The 19,726-nt window shown below is 49.0% G+C and overlaps 1 protein-coding gene across 1 annotated transcript; it reads left to right on the forward strand.

Moving 5' to 3' along the window:
* The first annotated feature begins 35 nt into the window (after positions 1–35).
* THBS3 (thrombospondin 3) lies at positions 36–13,097 on the forward strand. Its single transcript, XM_044002183.1, has 23 exons — positions 36–891; positions 1,914–2,120; positions 2,680–2,936; positions 3,025–3,130; positions 4,208–4,234; positions 4,495–4,577; positions 4,669–4,720; positions 4,926–5,074; positions 5,612–5,752; positions 5,995–6,072; positions 6,823–6,975; positions 7,287–7,397; positions 7,635–7,742; positions 8,295–8,454; positions 8,919–9,037; positions 9,200–9,252; positions 9,589–9,782; positions 10,010–10,188; positions 10,296–10,344; positions 10,687–10,883; positions 11,152–11,324; positions 12,382–12,521; positions 12,836–13,097. The coding sequence occupies exons 1-23, from the start codon at positions 813–815 to the stop codon at positions 12,892–12,894; spliced, it is 2,874 nt and encodes a 957-aa protein (XP_043858118.1). The 5' UTR covers positions 36–812; the 3' UTR covers positions 12,895–13,097.
* The last annotated feature ends 6,629 nt before the right edge of the window (positions 13,098–19,726 follow it).

The following is a 19,726-nucleotide window of genomic DNA, read 5'->3' on the forward strand; positions in this document are numbered from 1 at the left end:
TTCTACCCCCAACCCTCCACCATCATACCACCCTCATCCCACCCCCATCCCACCCCTCCACCGTTTCCCTATCGCCATCTCCCTCACCACCCAAACTCAAATGATTTCCAGTTCCCCTCCACCCCAAGCCTGATGTCTTCCTCTTCCTTGAAGTTCCCCTCTTCTCGACTTTCGATTTATAAGTCCCCCTTCCCAACCCCCAATCTGCTTCTACTGTACCCACCCCTCTGACCCTTCCAGGCTTGTCCAGGAACTAAGGAAGAGGGGACCATAGGGATCGTCAGTGCTCCTTCTCCCTTTCCCCCCATCTTGACATGGTGGGTTAATAACTTCCAGCTTGTGAGCATCCCTATGGCAGGCTAGTCACTGCCATTGCCCTGGTGTATTCTCATACCAGGAGTGGAATAATGTCCACTGTTTCTCTCGCATTGCCCCCCGCCCCCAGCTAGATACTCTCCAACCTTCTAAAAAAGTATGGCTGTCTGAGAGACATACCAACATCTCCCATCGTGATAGGAATACTGGGGAGGGTGGAATTCCCCAGGAATAGGAGAGAGGGAGAAAGTGAAAACTCTGGGAAAAAGTGAGCGAGAACTTTTGTAGCTGAGAGGCCTCCGGTTTTCTGCCTCTAGTGCCCCTGGAGTTATAGAGCTGGGGATGCCTCGAGGTTGATTGGCAGTTCTTTGTTCCTGCCCCCCTCCCTCGTCCCGCTGGCTCCCCCTGCTCCGTTCCTCCGCCCCCCCCCTCCCTTTCCCTCCCTCCGCCTTGCCTTTCCCCTCCCAGCTCCCGGGGTTGTGAGCCGGCTCATCGGCATGGAGACGCAGGAACTTCGGGGGCCCCTGGCTCTTCTCCTCCTCTGCTCCTTTGCCTCTGCTAGTCAGGACCTTCAGGGTAAGCCTGCCCCTACACCCCTTTACCCCTTCCCAGCCAATCTTCCCACCCTTCACGCTACTGACTCAAGTAGCTGGGAACGTGTTAGTGGCGGGGCCAGAGATGGAGAGAATAAACTATCTAGAGGAGAATGAGCTGATGGGTAGGAGAGGGGCAGCGGCTGGCGAATCTATTGACATTGGCTAAAGCCAGGTATGATGCCAGGGAAGGAAGCTCAAGGGATACCAGGAATTGATTGCCTGTAGGGTGACATTTTGGAATCTCGGAATAATCCTTAGGAAGTTAGGAGTGTATTTTGAAGGTAAGGCTCTAGTGCAGGCAGAGATGAGCTCTGGTGTCCATCTATCGCACCACTCTGTCCCTGGGGTCCTGGTTCTCCTGAGGAAGGGGAAGGTAGAGGTCCCCACTCTCCGGGAGGTCTGGTGGTTCGATGGGCTGAGTGCCCATGGGTGTGGGAGAGGTGGGGAGAGTGGGGGGAGGACGACACAGACACAGATTCTTTCCTCTGTTTGAGTAGAAACCACAGATTAGCCACAGGACATAGCAGCTGGAGGAGCTGTGGTCCTGGATCTCTCCAGTGGGAGGGGGAGGCTGACCAGATAGCTTGGTGGAGGAGAGATATTTCGTGGAACAACTATTCTTCACCCTGAACATCTGTACTGAACTCCCGAGAGTAGGAACAGAAGGGGATCAAAATGCAGGATGAACTGAAAGCTAGCTCTGGGGAGAAAATATAACTTGGCACAGAGGGCACCAGGTGCCCACTTTTCCCTGGTTTAGGATAGTGGCTCCTTGGCGCCACCTAGTGGGAATATCTCCTCATTGCCTCACCTCTGGTATTCCAATTTGCAACTAGAACCCCTAACAGAGGAGGGCAATGTATTTTAGGAGGGTACCAACCTCTGGCTCCACTGTCAGCAGCACTCAGAGGAGCACCGGGGAGGTTGAGGATCCATAAAGATGGAGCCTGTTCCTCTGCACTTGGAGTCAGACTCTAATTCTGGCACATTCCACCCTGCCAGTGATTGATCTGTTGACTATGGGTGAGTCTCGGCAAATGGTGTCCATGGCAGAGAAAATCCGGACAGCCCTCTTGACAGCTGGGGATATCTACCTCCTGTCTACCTTCCGACTGCCTCCCAAACAGGGTGGCGTTCTCTTTGGCCTCTACTCTCGCCGTGACAACACTCGTTGGCTGGAAGCCTCCATTGTGGGCAAGATCAACAAAGGTAACCTGTGTGCACTATCTTTTCCACACTAGAGTGACCAGTGATGGAGATATTTGATCTGCATTGAGTATTTTCACCACAACCTCTATATTCCTTTTCTTTATATCCTACTGGGAATGAGTGCTATATGACTGGCCAGGGACTAGTCTTGAGTACCTTCTTGATAAGTTCAGGGGTCATCCAGGGGCATTTCAAATGCTTGAGAGAGAGAATATTCAGACAGCAGAATGAACACTGGAGATTGGGAGATGAACCTCTTTTGCTTGGGGGTTTACGTGTCCCAGTGTTCTAGTAATAATGCCTGAGGGAGATATATCATGATCCCTGGTGGGGCATGAGGGGTGGAGAAGGGTAGGGTTCAGTGGGTACAGAACCTCATTCTCACCTTCCTATTGGAAGCAGAAGTCTGGTAGCCAAGGTGAAGAGGTCAGGAGGAAGGAATTTCTAACCTTCAAATGATGACAGCTCTAAAAGGCAATCTGATGCCCAAGTAACTCTTAACCACTATTCACCATTGGAGTAGAAAAGAGCACATACTGACCCTACCCTTCCTGGGCAGTGTTGGTTCGATACCAGCGGGAGGATGGGAAAGTACATGCAGTGAACCTACAGCATGTGAGCCTGGCAGATGGACGTACCCACACTGCCCTATTGCGCCTCCGTGGTCCTTCCCGGTCTAGTCCTGCTCTCCAGCTCTATGTGGACTGTAAGCTAGGTGACCAGCATGCTGGGCTCCCTGCACTGGCCCCTATTCCTCCTGCTGAAGTTGATGGACTAGAGGTTCGGACTGGTCAGAAGGCTTATCTGAGAATGCAGGTGAGTAGAGAAAGGACTTTGGTTTGGGGGGAAGGCAACAAAAGGAGGAACCAATGGCTAGAGTTTTGCTCTCTTCCTGTCCCACCAGGGCTTCATAGAGTCCATGAAAATGATTCTGGGGGGATCGATGGCCCGAGTTGGGGCACTAAGTGAATGTCCATTCCAAGGGGATGAAGAGTCCATTCATAATGCAGGTGATACACTGACTTTGCATCTTTGACCTTTGATCCCCATAATCCTTGACTCTGGACCCCTCTTGATCATCAATACTCTTGACCCACCACTCCCTTAATATTTAGCCCTCCTGCTGTCCTTTTCCTGGGTTTCTGACTCTGTGATCTCTTTATTTCTGACTTCATAAACTCAAAAGGGATACATCTAGGGGATGTGGAGCCCAAGACAAATTATCCTCTATGGTTCATATTTTCCAACACTTTTATTCAAGCAGCATCAGGTTATAATAAACACCAAAGGAAGCTTAGAAGGAGAAAAGAATTTGAAAATAAAGGGCAACATCAGACATGATCTGGAAAATGTGAAAACCAGTAGGGAGATGGGAAAAGAGCTGTTTTGGTAATAGTGTGAATGCATGTAATCATGAATGTATCTCTTCTTTTTTTTTTTTTGCAGGGCAATGGGGGTTAAGTGACTTGCCCAGGGTCACACAGCTAGTAAGTATCAAGTGTCTGAGGCCGGATTTGAACTCAGGTACTCCTGAATCCAGGGCCGGTGCTTTATCTACTGCGCCACCTAGCCACCCCATATCTCTTCTTTTTAAAAAAACGCCCACTGGGACATCTAGGTGGTACAGTAGATAAAGTACCGGCCCTGGATTCAGGAGGACCTGAGTTCAAAGCCGGCCTCAGACACTTGACACTTACTAGCTGTGTGACCCTGGGCAAGTCACTTAACCCTCATTGCCCTGCAAAAAATTAAAACAAACAAACAAACAAAAATGCCAACTGGTTAGATGGATACTGCCTCCTCCTCTGGACATCTGCTTCCCTTAGCAACTTTCTAGCTCCCTGCAGTGGCTGGAGTCCCCAAAGTAGAGGGACTTGGGCAATTACCCCCCAAGCCAGGTGCTGTATCCTGGGCCTGGCTCTGTCCTTTTTGACCCTCGTAGTCATGGTCCCACTCTAAGCCTTCCCCATATTTCCATATTTCCACATGCCCACTTCCCAATCTGTTCTCCATTGCTTCACATCCTTTCTAGATGAGCTGTTCCATGGTACTGCTTCCCTTTTACTATGTCTTCTTCTCTCCTCTAGTGACTGGAGTACTTCACTCAATTCTAGGTGAGCAAGGAGGGGGGACAACACGGGCCCTGGGGATGTCTGGGGCAAGATCATTGTAAGGGGCGGGGGTGAAATCAGTGGTTAGGCCCATTTGGGCTTGATAGACCAAGGGATAGATGAATTATTGAGTTATATCCTTGGGTGGAGGGCACGGTCCCAAGAGCACCTTGGGTATACCTTGGGTGCTTCAGTGACTAACAAGCCATATTCCTGGTGCTCACAGTTCTGAGGCTTTTCATTACCATCCCATTTCTCCACAGGTGAACAGACCAAGGCACTAGTCACCCAACTTACCCTCTTCAACCAGATCCTGGTAGAGCTTCGAGAGGACATTCGGGACCAGGTTAGAGGCTGGGACCAGGCAGAGGGTTAGTATTAGGAACTGGGGGGGGGGGTACCAGTGTTGACCACTTCTCCCACCCTCATTTTTCCAGGTTAAGGAGATGTCCTTGATCAGAAACACCATCATGGAGTGTCAGGTGTGCGGTGAGTGGGAGGGCCTGGGGAGGGATCTAGGTATGGTGTCTCCTCCAGGTCCTCTGCCCATCCTCCATGCTCTTGGTCCCAGTCATGCCACCCATCTCATACAGCTCTCTTCCCATTAGTCCCCTTTGTTCCCCCCCAATCCTCTCAACTTCCCCCCACCCTAGGGTGCCCCTCTTGGTGGCTCCTGATGGTGCTCATCCCCCAGGCTTCCATGAGCAACGTTCCCACTGTAGCCCAAGTCCCTGCTTCCGTGGTGTGGACTGCATGGAGGTCTACGAGTACCCCGGCTACCGGTGTGGGCCTTGCCCCCCAGGTCTTCAGGGCAATGGCACTCACTGTACTGACATAAATGAGGTGAGGGGGAGAAAGTTAAGTATGGCAAAGGGAAGAGTAGAGAAATAAGTGATGAAGGACTTAAGAAAAAAGGGAAGGGAAATATTAGGATGGTAAGAAGGCTAAAGAGTTAGGGGACAAAGAAGGGGACTGAAGGAGATGGGGCAGATGTTGGTGGGGTACAATGGGAGCTGGCACAATAAGTAGGAGGGATAAGAAACTGGGAAAGGATAGAAGCACAGCTGATATTTGAATGACACTGGGGAGAGAATGAATAGGGTGAGAAAGACCAGAGAAATAGGAAAAAAAAATGGGTGGAATAAGCCGAAGACTGGAAGAAGTAGGAGGGGCAGATTATGAGGCTTGGGGGCTAAAAGAACAGGACTAGATGAACACAGAAAAAGGCTAGATGCATAAGGAGGCAGAGGAGTAGGCAAGGATGTGGAGAATTGAGCTTAAAGAGGTTTAGGAGCTTTGGGCAACTTATCTAAGGTGGGGATGTTGTGCAGTTTCATCAAGAGGATGCTGAGCTAGGCCTCCTCCTGTCCTTTCCTTCAGTGTGCCCATGCGGATCCCTGCTTTCCAGGCTCCAAATGTATCAACACCATGCCAGGATTTCACTGTGAGGCCTGTCCTCAAGGGTACAAAGGGACCCAGGTGTCTGGTGTGGGCATCGACTATGCCCGGGCCAGCAAACAGGTTAGGGAGGTGGACCATGTGGCTCAGCACTAAAGTGGGGAGCTTACAGCATTTACCTCCTGAAATTACCTAAATGTGACTTATTGGCTCCTTTGCATGATTTGGAAACTATCCAAGTGCCTAAGCTTTATTCCTTGACTGTTCCTCAGCTTTTGCCTCCCAATGCCTTATTCTTGGTTTTAAATGATGACAGCAACTGCTGGAGTTGGGTCTCACTAAATCTAACCCCTTGGTTCCTTCAGGTCTGCAATGATGTGGATGAATGTAATGATGGAAATAATGGTGGCTGTGACCCCAATTCTATCTGCACAAATACTGTGGTGAGTTACTGAGAGGCATCACTATGTAACAGATTGGTAGTCAGGAGAGACCTGGCTTCAAATCCTGCTTCTGATATGCACTAGTTGTGTAAGCATGGGCAAGGCTCTTAACCTCTCTAAGCCTCAGTTTCTTTATATGAAAAATGGGAATAAGACCACATATGAAAGTCAGCCAGGTGGCCCAGTAAATAAAGCACCAAGCCCAGAATCGGGAAGATCTGAGTTCAGATCTTAACAGCTGTTACCCTGTGGCAAGTCACTTAACCTTTGTTTGCCTAATCTATAAAATGAGAATAATAACAGCACCAACTTCCCAGGGGTGTAGTAAGGATAAGATAATATTTGTAAAGTGCCTGGCACACAGTAGGCACTATATAAATGTTAGTTATTATTATTTTTGTTATTGGAGATATGTCAAAGTACTCTGTAATAGCCTTAAAGTGATGGATGGAAAGAGAAAGTTATTATTACTGGTAGCAGTGAAGAAAAGAATACTAATTTTCCATTCTTTCCATCTACCCACTTCCTGGCAGCTTCCAAGGTGTCATCTATTTTTTTTAACTTTAGACTTGATAGCAGTGGGAAGTCCCATCATTCCAGTTTCCTGCTCCTGCCAGTGGCATAATATCCTTTTATTCCACCTTAGTGAATTAACACCATGTTGCGTTCCCCCCTACCCCAGACAAATGCCTGACAGTGGACACTTGGTTACTTACCAACGGATGCTCCCACCAACCCCTTTACTCTTAGGGTTCCTTCAAGTGTGGTCCGTGCCGTTCAGGTTTCCTGGGTAACCAGAGCCAGGGCTGTCTCCCGGCCCGGGCCTGTCAAAGTCCAGCACACAACCCCTGCCATGTCCATGCTCACTGTCTTTTTGAGCGAAATGGTGCTGTGTCTTGCTCGGTAAGCCGGGGGAGAGAGGGAGAATAAGGAAACTCTGGGGGAAAGGGAGGAGACTAAGGACTGGGAGCTGGAAAGGAGGTGGGGTGTATAGTATGGATGGGTCTGGGAAAGGGAAAGGCCTGGATATAAGGTGGGAGGGCTGGGTCCGGAGGGCAGAAGGGAGTCAGGAGCGATCCGGATCCCGGTGCCCAGCGCCAACCCTAGCTGTGCGGCTGGGAAAGTCACCACTCTGAGCCTCGGTGATGATCACAACACTCACAGTTTATGGAAATCTTCATCTGAAACCCCGATTTTCCTGCATCCCATCCTAGTGCAATATAGGATGGGCAGGGAATGGGAACGTCTGCGGCCCAGACACTGACATTGACGGCTACCCAGACCAGGCCCTGCCCTGCATGGATAACAACAAACACTGTAAGCAGGTAAGCAGTGAGCATGGGATGGGGAGGTCAGGCTTGGGGCTTGGGGCCTGAGTTCCAGTCTCATCTTCATTACCTGCTATGTGGCCTTAGACAATCACTGCACCTGTCTAGGCCTGTTCTCTCATTGGTTAAGATAGGGATCATAATGGCTGCCTTGCTTGGGTTACCTGAGACAATGGATGGGAAAACTCTGAGCTCAAACTCTATATAAGGTTGTCATTCTCCTTTTCTGTTCAGGACAATTGCCTCTTGACACCCAATTCTGGGCAGGAGGATGCTGACAACGATGGAGTGGGTGACCAGTGCGATGATGATGCTGATGGTGATGGAATCAAGAATGTTGAGGTTCCCCTGGGCTCCTTATCTCATGGTCCCTACTTCCTTGGCTTCTAATCCCTCCAGTCTTTTCGCTGCCCTATCCTTTGTCACCTCTGCTCCCTTCTTTCTCTTCTGTTCCTCAATACACATCCCATTTCCTTGTCTTGTTTCACTGGTACTGTTCTTGACCTCTCTCATCTTTGAGTTTTTTGGGTTCCTCCAATTATATTTGTATGGCTATGGGCAAGCCACCTTTCTCTGGGCCTGAGTTCCTCATCTGGGGAATGAAGAAATTGAATACAATGGTCTCTCAGGTTCCTTCTAGCTCTGAATTTTATGATCTTGTGATTTGATGTGAGTAACTAGAGAAAGAGCATAATCAAACTTGGTGAGGAAGGGGGGGGCAGGAGATAAAGGCACAGAGGCTTCAGAAGAGGCTGCTACAGGGCTGGGTTTGTGGGCAGTGGCCCTGGAACAAGCAGCATTAGGTTTAGTGAGCCCCAGCCCCGGGCTGGGGTGTATTGGCTGTTCTAGTAAAGGTTCAACCCTTTCTCTTCTACCTTCCACCTGTCCCCCCAGGATAACTGCCGACTGTTTCCCAACAAAGACCAGCAGAACTCAGACACAGATTCATTTGGTGATGCCTGTGACAACTGTCCCAATGTACCTAACAATGACCAGAAGGATACAGACAGCAACGGGGAAGGGGACGCTTGTGACAACGATGTGGACGGGGATGGTGCGGAGGAAGTTCAGAAAGAAAAGGGGGTGGGGAGTGTCACTCTCCCTAGGAGGAGAAGGGAGGGAGAGAACTCGGGAGGCCTGTGCTGACAACTCAAAAGGAGATCATTTGGAGGGACGAAGGTCCTGTGAATATCTGGGAATGCTTGTAGCCACAGTTTAGACTGGTACAATGCAGAGACAGTGTATGTTTGGGAAGGAACTTGTAATAGATGTTTAGTAGGGGATAGTAATGGATTCTGGGGAGGCGGACAGAAGGGAAGGGTATTTAGGATACGGGAGATGGGAAGTATTGGAGTCAAGGTGGAAATTAGTCTTGGAAAGCTCTTCATTCACCAGCCAGAGAGACAAGTATGTGGTTCTTCTGGGGTGGGAGATAGCATGGAGGCATTTGCTTGCATTAGGGGAGGCAGTGTGCTCAGTCTTGGGGTGACTTTTGTATTTCCCTTGACCCTCCTCTAGGAATCCCTAATGGGCTGGACAATTGCCCAAAGGTCCCTAACCCCTTGCAGACAGATCGAGATGAGGATGGGGTGGGGGATGCTTGTGATAGCTGCCCGGAAATGAGTAATCCCACCCAGGTACAGGGGCAAGGGAGAGGGAAAGGGATGGGGCACGTGGGCAGAGCAGAGGCTGGACCTAGAACAGAAAGTCAACCTCTTGCCTGGAAGAAACAATGGAGGGGGCCAGTACTTGGTGGGGTTAGCCAGGACAAGAAGTGAGAACAGGCCCCTATCTCTCAGACAGATGCAGACAGTGACCTGGTAGGGGACGTCTGTGACACGAACGAAGACAGGTAGGGTCTTGGCCAACAGACAGGTTTCCTGGGGGATTCTCCTCTCTTCTTCAGGGTCCTTTCAAATTTTCTCATTCTGCAGTTTTAATCTTTCCTACCACTGCTGAGCTGAGAATAATTCCTAGAATCTGTTCATCCTTTCTGCTTCAGTAGCTGCCCTTAAAACCAGCTGCTTCCCATAGAACTTCATCTTCATTTCTAACTGCAGTGGGAGGGATGGAAAAATAAACCAGGGAAAGCCTGGACTCAGAGAAATCCAAAGCAGAGGATTGGAAAGCACCTAGGATGTAGTGCTCTGTGGGGGCCTTAACCAGGTGCCATATCTCTGCTGGGCAGTGATGGTGATGGGCACCAGGATACCAAGGACAACTGCCCCCAGCTACCCAACAGCTCCCAGCTTGATTCAGACAACGACGGACAGGGGGATGAGTGTGACAGCGATGATGACAATGATGGAATCCCAGATTATGTGCCCCCAGGGCCTGACAACTGTAGGCTGGTGCCTAACCCCAACCAGAAGGACTCAGATGGTGAGGCCTTGGTTCAGCATAGATTCTATTACAAGTTAGCTTTCCTGGGGCATTAAAAGTTGATAAACACAAACCCTTCTATGTTTGAGAAGGGGGAGGGAAAGTGGAGGGAAGTCAGGGGGAATGTATACCCAACTTGGGTCCAATTCAGAGGCAGGGTTTGGGGAAGACACAATGGTATGGTTCAGAGAGAAGGAAGTATTATGCCCTGAATCATATCTGCTTAGGCAATGGTGTGGGGGACGTGTGTGAGGATGACTTTGACAACGATGCGGTGGCTGATCCCCTTGATGTGTGTCCTGAGAGTGCTGAAGTGACACTCACTGACTTCCGGGCTTATCAGACTGTAGTCCTGGATCCTGAGGGGGATGCCCAGATTGACCCAAATTGGGTTGTACTCAACCAGGTAGATATCCCTGGTGGGGGTTCCTGAGTTCCTCAGGCTTGGTGAGCCTGGAAGGGAAGGGGATCATCAGGATTAAGTGCCTTGTTTCTGTTTCTTCTCCTCCACAGGGTATGGAAATTGTTCAGACTATGAACAGTGACCCAGGCCTCGCTGTTGGTATGTAGTGGCCATCCTTTCCAACAACCTGGGAGTGGGTGGTCGTGAAGTTTGGGTGGTGAGGGGTGGGGGATGGTGTGGAAAGAAACTACGGAGGTATGGATAAGAGAAAGGGTATCAGTGGGCAAAGGAGAAAGGAGTCAGGTTGATGTCAGGGTAATGCAGCAAGTAGCTTATCTCTAGGCCCAACTCTGTGGCGGCCCCTATTCACCTCTTTCTGTCTCTACTTTCCTGTAATTAAGGCTTGATTCCACTACTCTATGGGGGCAAGTGGTCATTAGTAAGGAAGTTTCTCTCTCTTTTCCTTTCCTCCCCTATGTCCCCCACCCCACCCCACCCCAGGGTATACAGCCTTCAATGGTGTAGACTTCGAGGGCACCTTCCATGTGAACACAGTGACTGATGATGACTACGCTGGTTTTCTCTTCAGCTACCAAGATAGTGGCCGTTTCTACGTAGTCATGTGGAAGCAGACAGAACAAACTTACTGGCAGGCTACCCCCTTCCGCGCTGTGGCCCAGCCTGGCCTGCAGCTCAAGGTCCTCCAAACTGTCCAAACTGCCAAAGGCCAGGCAGCCTATGCCTTCTGTAGTTAGATCATGGCCCTGCCCTGTCTCTTTTCTATCCCCCTCTCCAGCCCTATATGATTTGGGAATCGGTCCCAGAAACCCCTAGTCCTATTTTCTCAATTCCTTCTAATCCATTTCTTTTCCATGATCACTACTCTTATTTCCCAAGTGATTCTTCTGACACATCTTCCTTGCCCTTCAAATGTATGACACCTATTCCTCCTCTGTTCCCCCTCAGGCAGTGAAGTCAGTGTCTGGTCCAGGTGAGCACCTCCGAAATGCCCTGTGGCACACAGGCCACACCCCTGAGCAAGTTCGTCTACTGTGGACAGATCCACGGAATGTGGGTTGGCGGGACAAGACTTCCTACCGCTGGCAACTGCTTCACAGACCCCAAGTTGGCTACATCCGGTGAGGGAAGAAGAGGCAGAGCCCCTTCTCTAGGAGCCCTACGTAATCACCCACCATACAAGCCCCATTTTTTGCCCCCATCTCAGCTAGGCACAAGCTGGCAACTTCTCATGACTCCTCAGCCAGTTGGCCCTGCCTGCCCTAGGCAAACTGGAATTATAATTTCAGACATGAAAGGGATTTTAGTTATCATTTAAGTTCATTATACTCATTTCAAAAATAAGGACATCAAGGCCATTTAGCTAATTGGTGGCAGAGCCAGAGACTAGACTCCAGCTTTACTCATTTTCAGTCCAATGCTAAATGTTAATACCCCTATTCCTTACCTAGACTGTTGCAGATTAGTCCAGTCTGCAAGATTAAGGCCTCCCTGATTTATACTTCCTTAGCCCACACTACTAGTCAGTAAACACTAACCCCTGTGAGGAAACTCAGTTTGTGGCCAAGCCCACATAACATAATTTCCACACAAGGCTCAGTTTGGACAACACTTGTTACCAGTACAAACACCTAGCCTCAGAGGTAAAGAGGGAAAAGAAGGGGGGATGAGACTGCTGACCTTAAGAAACCCTGGGAATCAGAATAGTAAGCAGATGAAACTTGCCCCAACACAAACATTACTCACCATGGCCAAGTAGCTAGCTTTGTGTTTCCCCCCTCCCCACCCCAGGTCCTTTCCCCTTTAAGGTGCCTTGGCCTGTGGGGGGCCAGAGCAGGGGAGCTGTGTGTGTGTGTGTGTGTGTGTGTGGGGGGGGTGGACTGGAGCCTGGGAAGCGGGTGACTTCACCCCCCTGCCCATTGTACCCATCGCCATGGCAACTCAATCCCTGCTTGGAATGCGGCTGGGGCTTTGAGATGCAAAGGGGGATGGACAATGAGCTGGGGGCCCCAGGCCTGAGAACAACTCCCCCTTCCTCTTTTACCCCTCCTCCACTCCTCTCTCAGGCCTGATGAGATCATGAGGGACTGGCAGGGGATTGAGTGAGAACTTTGGCTTGGTAACAATTCAGTGTCCAGAGGATACCCCAAAAGTCATGAATTTCCTTCCCCTGGACAGGGTGAAGCTCTATGAGGGTCCTCAGCTGGTGGCAGATTCTGGGGTGATCATTGATACATCTATGCGGGGGGGTCGCCTGGGTGTCTTCTGTTTCTCCCAAGAAAACATCATCTGGTCTAATCTCCAGTATCGGTGCAATGGTGAGGCCCCTGGAGCTGGGAGAGGGGGAATGGAATTCAAGATTTCCCCACCTGCCCCTGGTGCCTTTCAGCCCATACAATTTTGTGTTACCCAGATTTAAAGCTAAAAGGGAACAGAGAACAAGAGTGGGACCTTGGAATTGGGAATGGGAGGGGGCTGCAATAATCAGTTTCTTTCAAGTCTTTCCTTGGGAGAAGGGGATGGTGGTTCTCTGTAGGGTGCCTTGCAGTCTTAGGGTTCATCCCCGTGTGGGGAGATGGGGCAGTGGTCTCTCTCGGACTTCCCTCATCTCCCCTGCTTTCAACCCTTCTAGACACGGTGCCTGAAGACTTTGAGCCGTTCAGGAGGCAGTTGCTTCAGGGACGGGTGTGAGGGTTACTCCAGGAAGATCCAGGATCTAGTCAAGACCCTCTGGTTCCAGATTGGAGGTTCAAGGGACGAGTCTTTCCATACTCTCAGCTAAGCATGAGATCTCTTCCACCCCGTTCCTTCCACTCCAGATGGGTTGGGGATCCAACTGCTCAGTGTGTGAGAAGTTTGGAGATTCTTGGGTTCCGTTCCCTCCCTCCCTCCCCCCCCACCCCCTTCAAGGAAAAATATTTCTATAAAGTTCATGTTGTTTTCTACCAGTCCGGTGCAACTGCTTCTTGGCGAGGGAATCAGGCCCCGGAGAAGAAAGGGTAGATAGCCCAGTGGGAAGGAGGGAGGGAAAGAAGCTGGTAAACTGGGAAATGTGGGGAGACAGATCGAGGTAAGACTACAAAGACTGGAACTTGGGCAGAGGACAAGGAAGGGGGCAGGACGGGAGCGCGCTGGATCGTGGGGTGCAGCAGGGAGGATGGAGGCTGGTGGGACTCACTGCGGGCGGCGCCCGTCCAGGCGAGGTCTCCTCAGTTCAGCGGTCAGGGGCCAGGATGCCCTGCTCGGGGTGAGGGGGAGGCCGGGGGGCCGGGGGGGCCGGAGGCCGGGACGAGTGCAATATTGGCGGGGAAAGAACAACACTGCACCACGTCCCGTCCCTCCCGCCCGCCCGGGGCCCGGGGTCCCCGCTCCCCCGGAGCTGGGCCGGGCTGGGAAGAGCAGGAGCCGGACACTCAGCAGGGAGAGCCGCGGTGAAGAGAAATCCAGCTTGGACTGCCTGGACCACGTCGAAGAGCAACTATGTGCGCGCAGAGGCCGGGAGGAAGAGCCGAAGCCCAAACACCAAGCACCGAGGGCGGCGGCTCTCCGACGCCTGGGCTTGCTGCGCGCCTCCCCTTTAAATACCCGGACTGTGCGGCGCGGAGCCGTAGCCATGGTGACGCGTGTCCCAGCAACCAGGCTGAATGGCTGTCGCTTGGAAACGTCGAAGGTTGGGGCCGAGGTCGGAGCCGCCCACCCAGAGTTCTAGCTCTCTCGATTTGGGGCGGGGAAGAATGGAGTTGGGGAGGGGGGAGGGGCACCTCCGGCTGCCTTTAGCTCACGCTTCGCATTTTGACTCTCTCACCCGGGCTTGCGTTCCTTGTGCAATGACGTTTAACCGCGCGTCCCCCGCCCCCCATCTTGTCGCCCTCCGGGACCCCGTCCACTCCAAGTCTCGCGATGTCACCGCTCTGGAGGAAATGGCCCTCTCCTCTCTTCTCTTCCCGTATTGGGGCCGCTCGTAAGGAACCAGTCTGGGGATGGCTGGGTATTAGGTCCTCGCCATGTCGTCCGCTCCTCCACACCTCACCCGCCCCATACCTCTCTGCCGGCGCCCCTCCCCTCCAGCCCCCAGCCTCAATACTGTCTCCCTTCTCTTTCCTTCTCCCCCCTAGCCTCCCTGCCTCAAGTCTACATGTGACTGGCCCTTCCCTGCCGCCAGATGCACTGGAAAGAGCCCCCCAGAAAGGGACATTAGAGGCGGGGGCAGATTAAGGGAGGAATTAGTCCTAAATAAACCAAACTCCAAGACTATACAGGAATACGTATAGCTCTTTTTGAGCGGGTAAGGAATAGGAATGGGGAGAATGCCCATCCATTGAGTCGTGGCTCGCGACATGCTTCTTCATGCTCTCTTCACTTGATGATCTCATCAGCTCCCATGGGTTTAATTATGTTCTCCATGTGGTTGGTTCCCAGTTCCATTATCCAGATCTCAGTCTTTCTCCTGAGCTCCATTCCTGCAGCACAAACTCTCCAATGGACATTTTAAACTGGATGTTTCATACTCCTTCTCAAGCTCAGTATGTCCAAAACAAAACTCATTATTTCCATCCCCCAACCCCTAAAACTACTCTGCTTCCCTTCCGCACTTTTCTATTATTACTGTCAAGTTTCTACTGCTTAGGGACCAGGCTCACAATCTCAGTGTCATCTTCAAATTCACAGTCTGCCCTACCCTATATATCCATTCAGTTGCCAAATCTTATTGTTGCTGCCTCCACGACATCTCCCAACCATCTTCTCTCCACCCACGTAAGCATCACTCTAGTTCGGTCTCTCATTACCTCTCACCTTAATTATTGCAATAGTCACCTAATTGATTATCCTGCTTCAAGTCTCAACCTATATTAATCCCTCCTACACATTCCTCTCAAAGTGATTTACTTTAAATGTAGGTCTGACAATGTCACTCCCACACTTGGTAAATGCCAATGTTTCCCTATTACCTCTAGGATAAACAGTCTTCTTACATACATACATTTCCCTTTCACGAAATTTTTTTTTTTTTTGCTGGGCAATGGGGGTTAAGTGACTTGCCCAGGGTCACACAGCCAGTAAGTGTTTAAGTGTCTGAGGCCGGATTTGAACTCAGGTACTCCTGAATCCAGGGCCGGTGCTTTATCCACTGCGCCACCTAGCCGCCCCCCCCCTTTCACGAATTTTACAATACAATCTGGCTCTCTTACTGTCCCTCATCTGACACTCCATTTCCCATTCCCATGCCTTTGCATTAGACATCTTTCATGCGTAGGACTCATTTCTTACAACTTCCACTTCTTACAAATCCCTAATTTTTATAAAAGATTCAGCTCATGAAGTCTTTTCTGATCCCCACCTCCAGGTGCTAGTGCCTTCTTCCTTTCTCAAAATAAAACACCCCTAAACCCCTCCTATTTTGTATTTTTTTTTCCTTTGGAAGCAATCAGGCTTAGGTGACTTGCCCAGCCAGGGTCATACACCTAAGTGTCTGAGACCAGATTTGAACTCTGGAACTCCTGACTCCAGGGCCAGTGCTTTATCCACTGCACTCCCTAGCTGCCTCTATTTTGTATTTATTTTCATATAGCTATATATGTACCTGCTGTCTCAAAAATGTAAACTCCTTGAGAGGAGGGAATGTTTCCTTTTTGTCACTGTTTCCCCAGTGTCTTGTTGATTGATTGTTTAAAGGGGTTGGACGAAGTGACTTCTAAGATCTCTTTCCACTCCAAACCTATGATCCCTATGTTATTGTTCAGTTGTTTCAGTCATGGTTTGCCGTTTCCTTCTTCTACCCTCATCAACTTCCTTCTTAGGATTCCTAGATCTTTCAAATCAGCATTGATGTCGTGTTCTTGGTGGGATGAACCCAATGGGTGTGCTGGAGCCAGCTCAAACTTGGTGAATTTTTAGTGGGAACATTTACCCCTAGGAAATAGGCCAAGGCTACAGATTAAGGCTTAGTTTATTTTCTTCATTGATTGTTCAGACTTTTTTTTTCTAGATAGAGCTTTTATTGTATGGTAGATTGTTTAGACTTTTAAAAAAAGTGATGGAGAAATGTGAATAATGTAAATTAAACATTTACCAGCAGGGACAGCTTGGTGGCCCTGGATTCAGTAGTACCTGAGTTCAAATCTGGCCTCAGACACTTGACACTAGCTGTGTGACCCTGGACAAGTCACTTAACCCCCATTGCCCCACAAAAAAACCCAAATACATTTACCAGCAAATATCTATAATAAACTCCATGACTGGACCCTGGGTATACCTTATTAAAAGAAGCAGGGGTGATGGGCATGTGGAAAGTAAAATAATGATTAAAAAGCCATCATGGCTTCAGCTAGAATAAGTGAGGCCATTTCCTTTTCTTAGAGGCAATTGAGATTAAGTGACTTGCCCAGGGTCACACAGCTAGTAAGGAAGTGTCTGAGGCCAGATTTAAAGTCAGGTCCTCTTAACTCAAGAGCCAGTGCTCTTATTGACTGTGCCACCTAGCTGCCCCTAGGCCCTTTTTTTTTTTTTTAATTTTTTTTTGGGGGGGTGAGGCAATTGGGGTTAAGTGACTTGCCTAGGGTCACACAGCTTGTAAGTGTTAAGTGTCTGAGGCTGGATTTGAACTCAGGTCCTCCTGAATCCAGGGCTGGTGCTCTATCCACTGCGCCATCTAGCTGCCCCAAAAGAGGAATTATTAACAGGGCAGTGTCAACACAACAAAAGGTCTCTAATAGAGTGCCACAAGGATCTGTGCTCAGCCCTGTGCTGTTTACCATTCTTATCAATCACTTAGATGGCATGTCCGACATATTTGTAACTGACACAAGGTTGAGTGGTATGACAAACACACTGGATGACAGTGCTCCCTACAGGCTAGAGCACTGGACTGAACCTAACAAGATACTATTCAGTAGTGTAACGATTGGAATGATGCCACCTGCTGGAGACTTACTGTAGAAAAGCTCCGCCATGAGGTGAAGGTCTCTGAGGGCAAGACCATGCGTCTTTTCTTTGGCATCAGGAAGTGGCCTTTGCTTGTGGGAGGAGGAAGGGGGAGGTTGGCGCTCTGCCTCGCTTTTTTTTTCGTGTGGACTCTGGTGGAGAGCAGAGCTAGGAATGCTCTCTCTCTTTAATAGATAGATGAATCTAGGCCTTTCTCTCTCTCTTTACCAAATTCTTATTCTCCTTAATAAATGCTTAAAAGTCTAACTCTTGGGCAGCTAGATGGCGCAGTGGTGAAGCACCGGCCCTGGATTCAGGAGTACTTGAGTTCGGATCCAGCCTCAGACACTTAACACTTACTAGCTGTGTGACCCTGGGCATGTCACTTAACCCCAATTGCCTCACTAAAAAAAAAAAGTCTAACTCTTGATAAAGCTTATAATTTATTGGAGACCACTCATTAGATTTTAGACAGACTAGCTAGAATTTTAGCCTTAACAGTAGGGATAAATCTATTAACTCCACAAGTACAGGCAGTAGGAGACATAGGTAGCAGGGGTTCTGAAAAAGAGATGGGGGGCATCTAGGTGGTGCAGTGGATAAAGCACTAGCCTTGGATTCAGGAGGACCTGAGTTCAAATCCGACCTCAGACACTGGACACTTACTACCTGTGTGACTCAAGGCAAGTCACTTAACCCCAACTGCCTTACCAAAAAAAAGAAATGATAAACATAAAAAGAGATGGGGGGTTCCGTTTGTTTTGAGCTCAATATATATAAATATTGTGATGAAGGAATTTAAAAAGCTAATGTGATTTGGGGCTATGTTAAGAGGGGCATAGCTTCCAGAAATAAGAAAGTGATAATCCCACTGTACTCTGCCACATCCAACTTTGTTGAAGGACACTGATGAGCTAGAAAGTGCCCAGGTGAGGCCTGCTGGACTGGTGAAGGCCTTGAGTCCATATCATCTAAGGAGTGGTTGAAGGAACTGGTTTATGTTCTTGGAGAAGAGGAGGAAGGGAATAAAGGCATATCTATAGCATCTACTATGTTCCATGTCCTTTGCTAAGCACAGTATCTCATTTGATCCTTACAACAACCCCGAGAGGTAGGTAGTATTATCTTTTTTGTTTGTTTTGTTTTGTTTTTGGTGGGGCAATGAGGGTTAAGTGACTTGCCCAGGGTTGCATAGCTAGTATGTGTCAAGTGTTTGAGGTCGGATTTGAACTCAGGTCCTCCTGAATCCAGGGCCAGTGCTTTATCTACTGTGCCACCTAGCTGTCCCTGGTAGGTACTATTATGATACTCATTTTACAGTTGAAGAAATTGAGGCAGAAGTGAAGTGACTCACTTAGGGTCACATAGCTAGTAAGTATCTGAACCTAGATTTTAACTCCAGTTTTCTTGACTGGAGGACAGCACTCTATCCACTGCACACCAGTGGTCCTAACAAGAGAAGACTTGGGGGGAAGACGGCCCATGTGCAACTGTCTTATCCCTGCCCACTGTTTTTTAATTTAAAATTTTGGTTTTGAACTTGAAAATTATCAAGATATACATTTCCATACACAAAGGAGGACAGAAATTGGAGATTGTAAACAAAACTTTATTCATGGCATACAGCTTGTTCCTTTTAATATGCAGGGTGTTTCCAAAAGCTAGTTTTACTAGTTTAAAACTTCATTAAGGGGGTAGCTAGATGGCACAGTGGATAAAGCACCAGCCCTGGATTCAGGAGTACCTGAATTCAAATTTGGCCTCAGACACTTGACACTTACTAGCTGTGTGATCCTGGGCAAGTCACTTAACTAACTCCCATTGCCCCCAAAAACAAAAACAAAAAACTACATTAAGACTTTTGGAATCCCCTGTATATTAAACTTAAGGTTGGAGTGCCAACATCTCCCTGCTTATTTATGACCCTCTTTGAGTCCTCCTCTGGTCCTTCACTACATTTTATGTACTTATTTTTTTAAAAATAGTTATCAGTTTATTCAGTTTTGGGGTTAGTGTGAGACTTGAGGAATTGGTTGCATTGCTGTACATATATAGATCTTTTCATATAATATGGACATTTTCTTTCCTTTTTTTTCAGGGCAGTGGGGGTTAAGTGACTTGCCCAAGGTCACACAGCTAGTAAGTGTCAAGTGTCTGGGGCCAGATTTGAACTCAGGGACTCCTGAATCCAGGGCTAGTGCTTTATCTACTGTGCCACCTAGCTGCCCCTAATATGGACATTTTCAAATATATGTGTCTATATACACACACATACATACATAGACAAAATCAGGCCCTCCAGAAAGGTGATACATGGGGCCATGCTAGAGAGCCCTTATAGGTAATCAATGCATCAACAAAATAGTACCATTGTATGGGATTTTGTGTTTGGGAATGTTGTCTTCTGGACCCACAGGAACCTGTAGCACCCGCAAGGCAGACAGTTATATACCTGTGGTGCTGGCTTTGCTTAACAGCAACTACTTCAAGTCATATCCAGAATCACACTGCAAACAAAAGGGTTTAACAAATAGTTTTCACACTGTACTAGCCTTAGAAAGAGACTAGAGTGTGTTCATGGATTTGACCTACTTGAAAAGCA

The sequence above is a fragment of the Dromiciops gliroides genome, chromosome 4 (genome assembly GCF_019393635.1).
Source record: "Dromiciops gliroides isolate mDroGli1 chromosome 4, mDroGli1.pri, whole genome shotgun sequence".
NCBI lineage: Eukaryota > Metazoa > Chordata > Mammalia > Microbiotheria > Microbiotheriidae > Dromiciops > Dromiciops gliroides.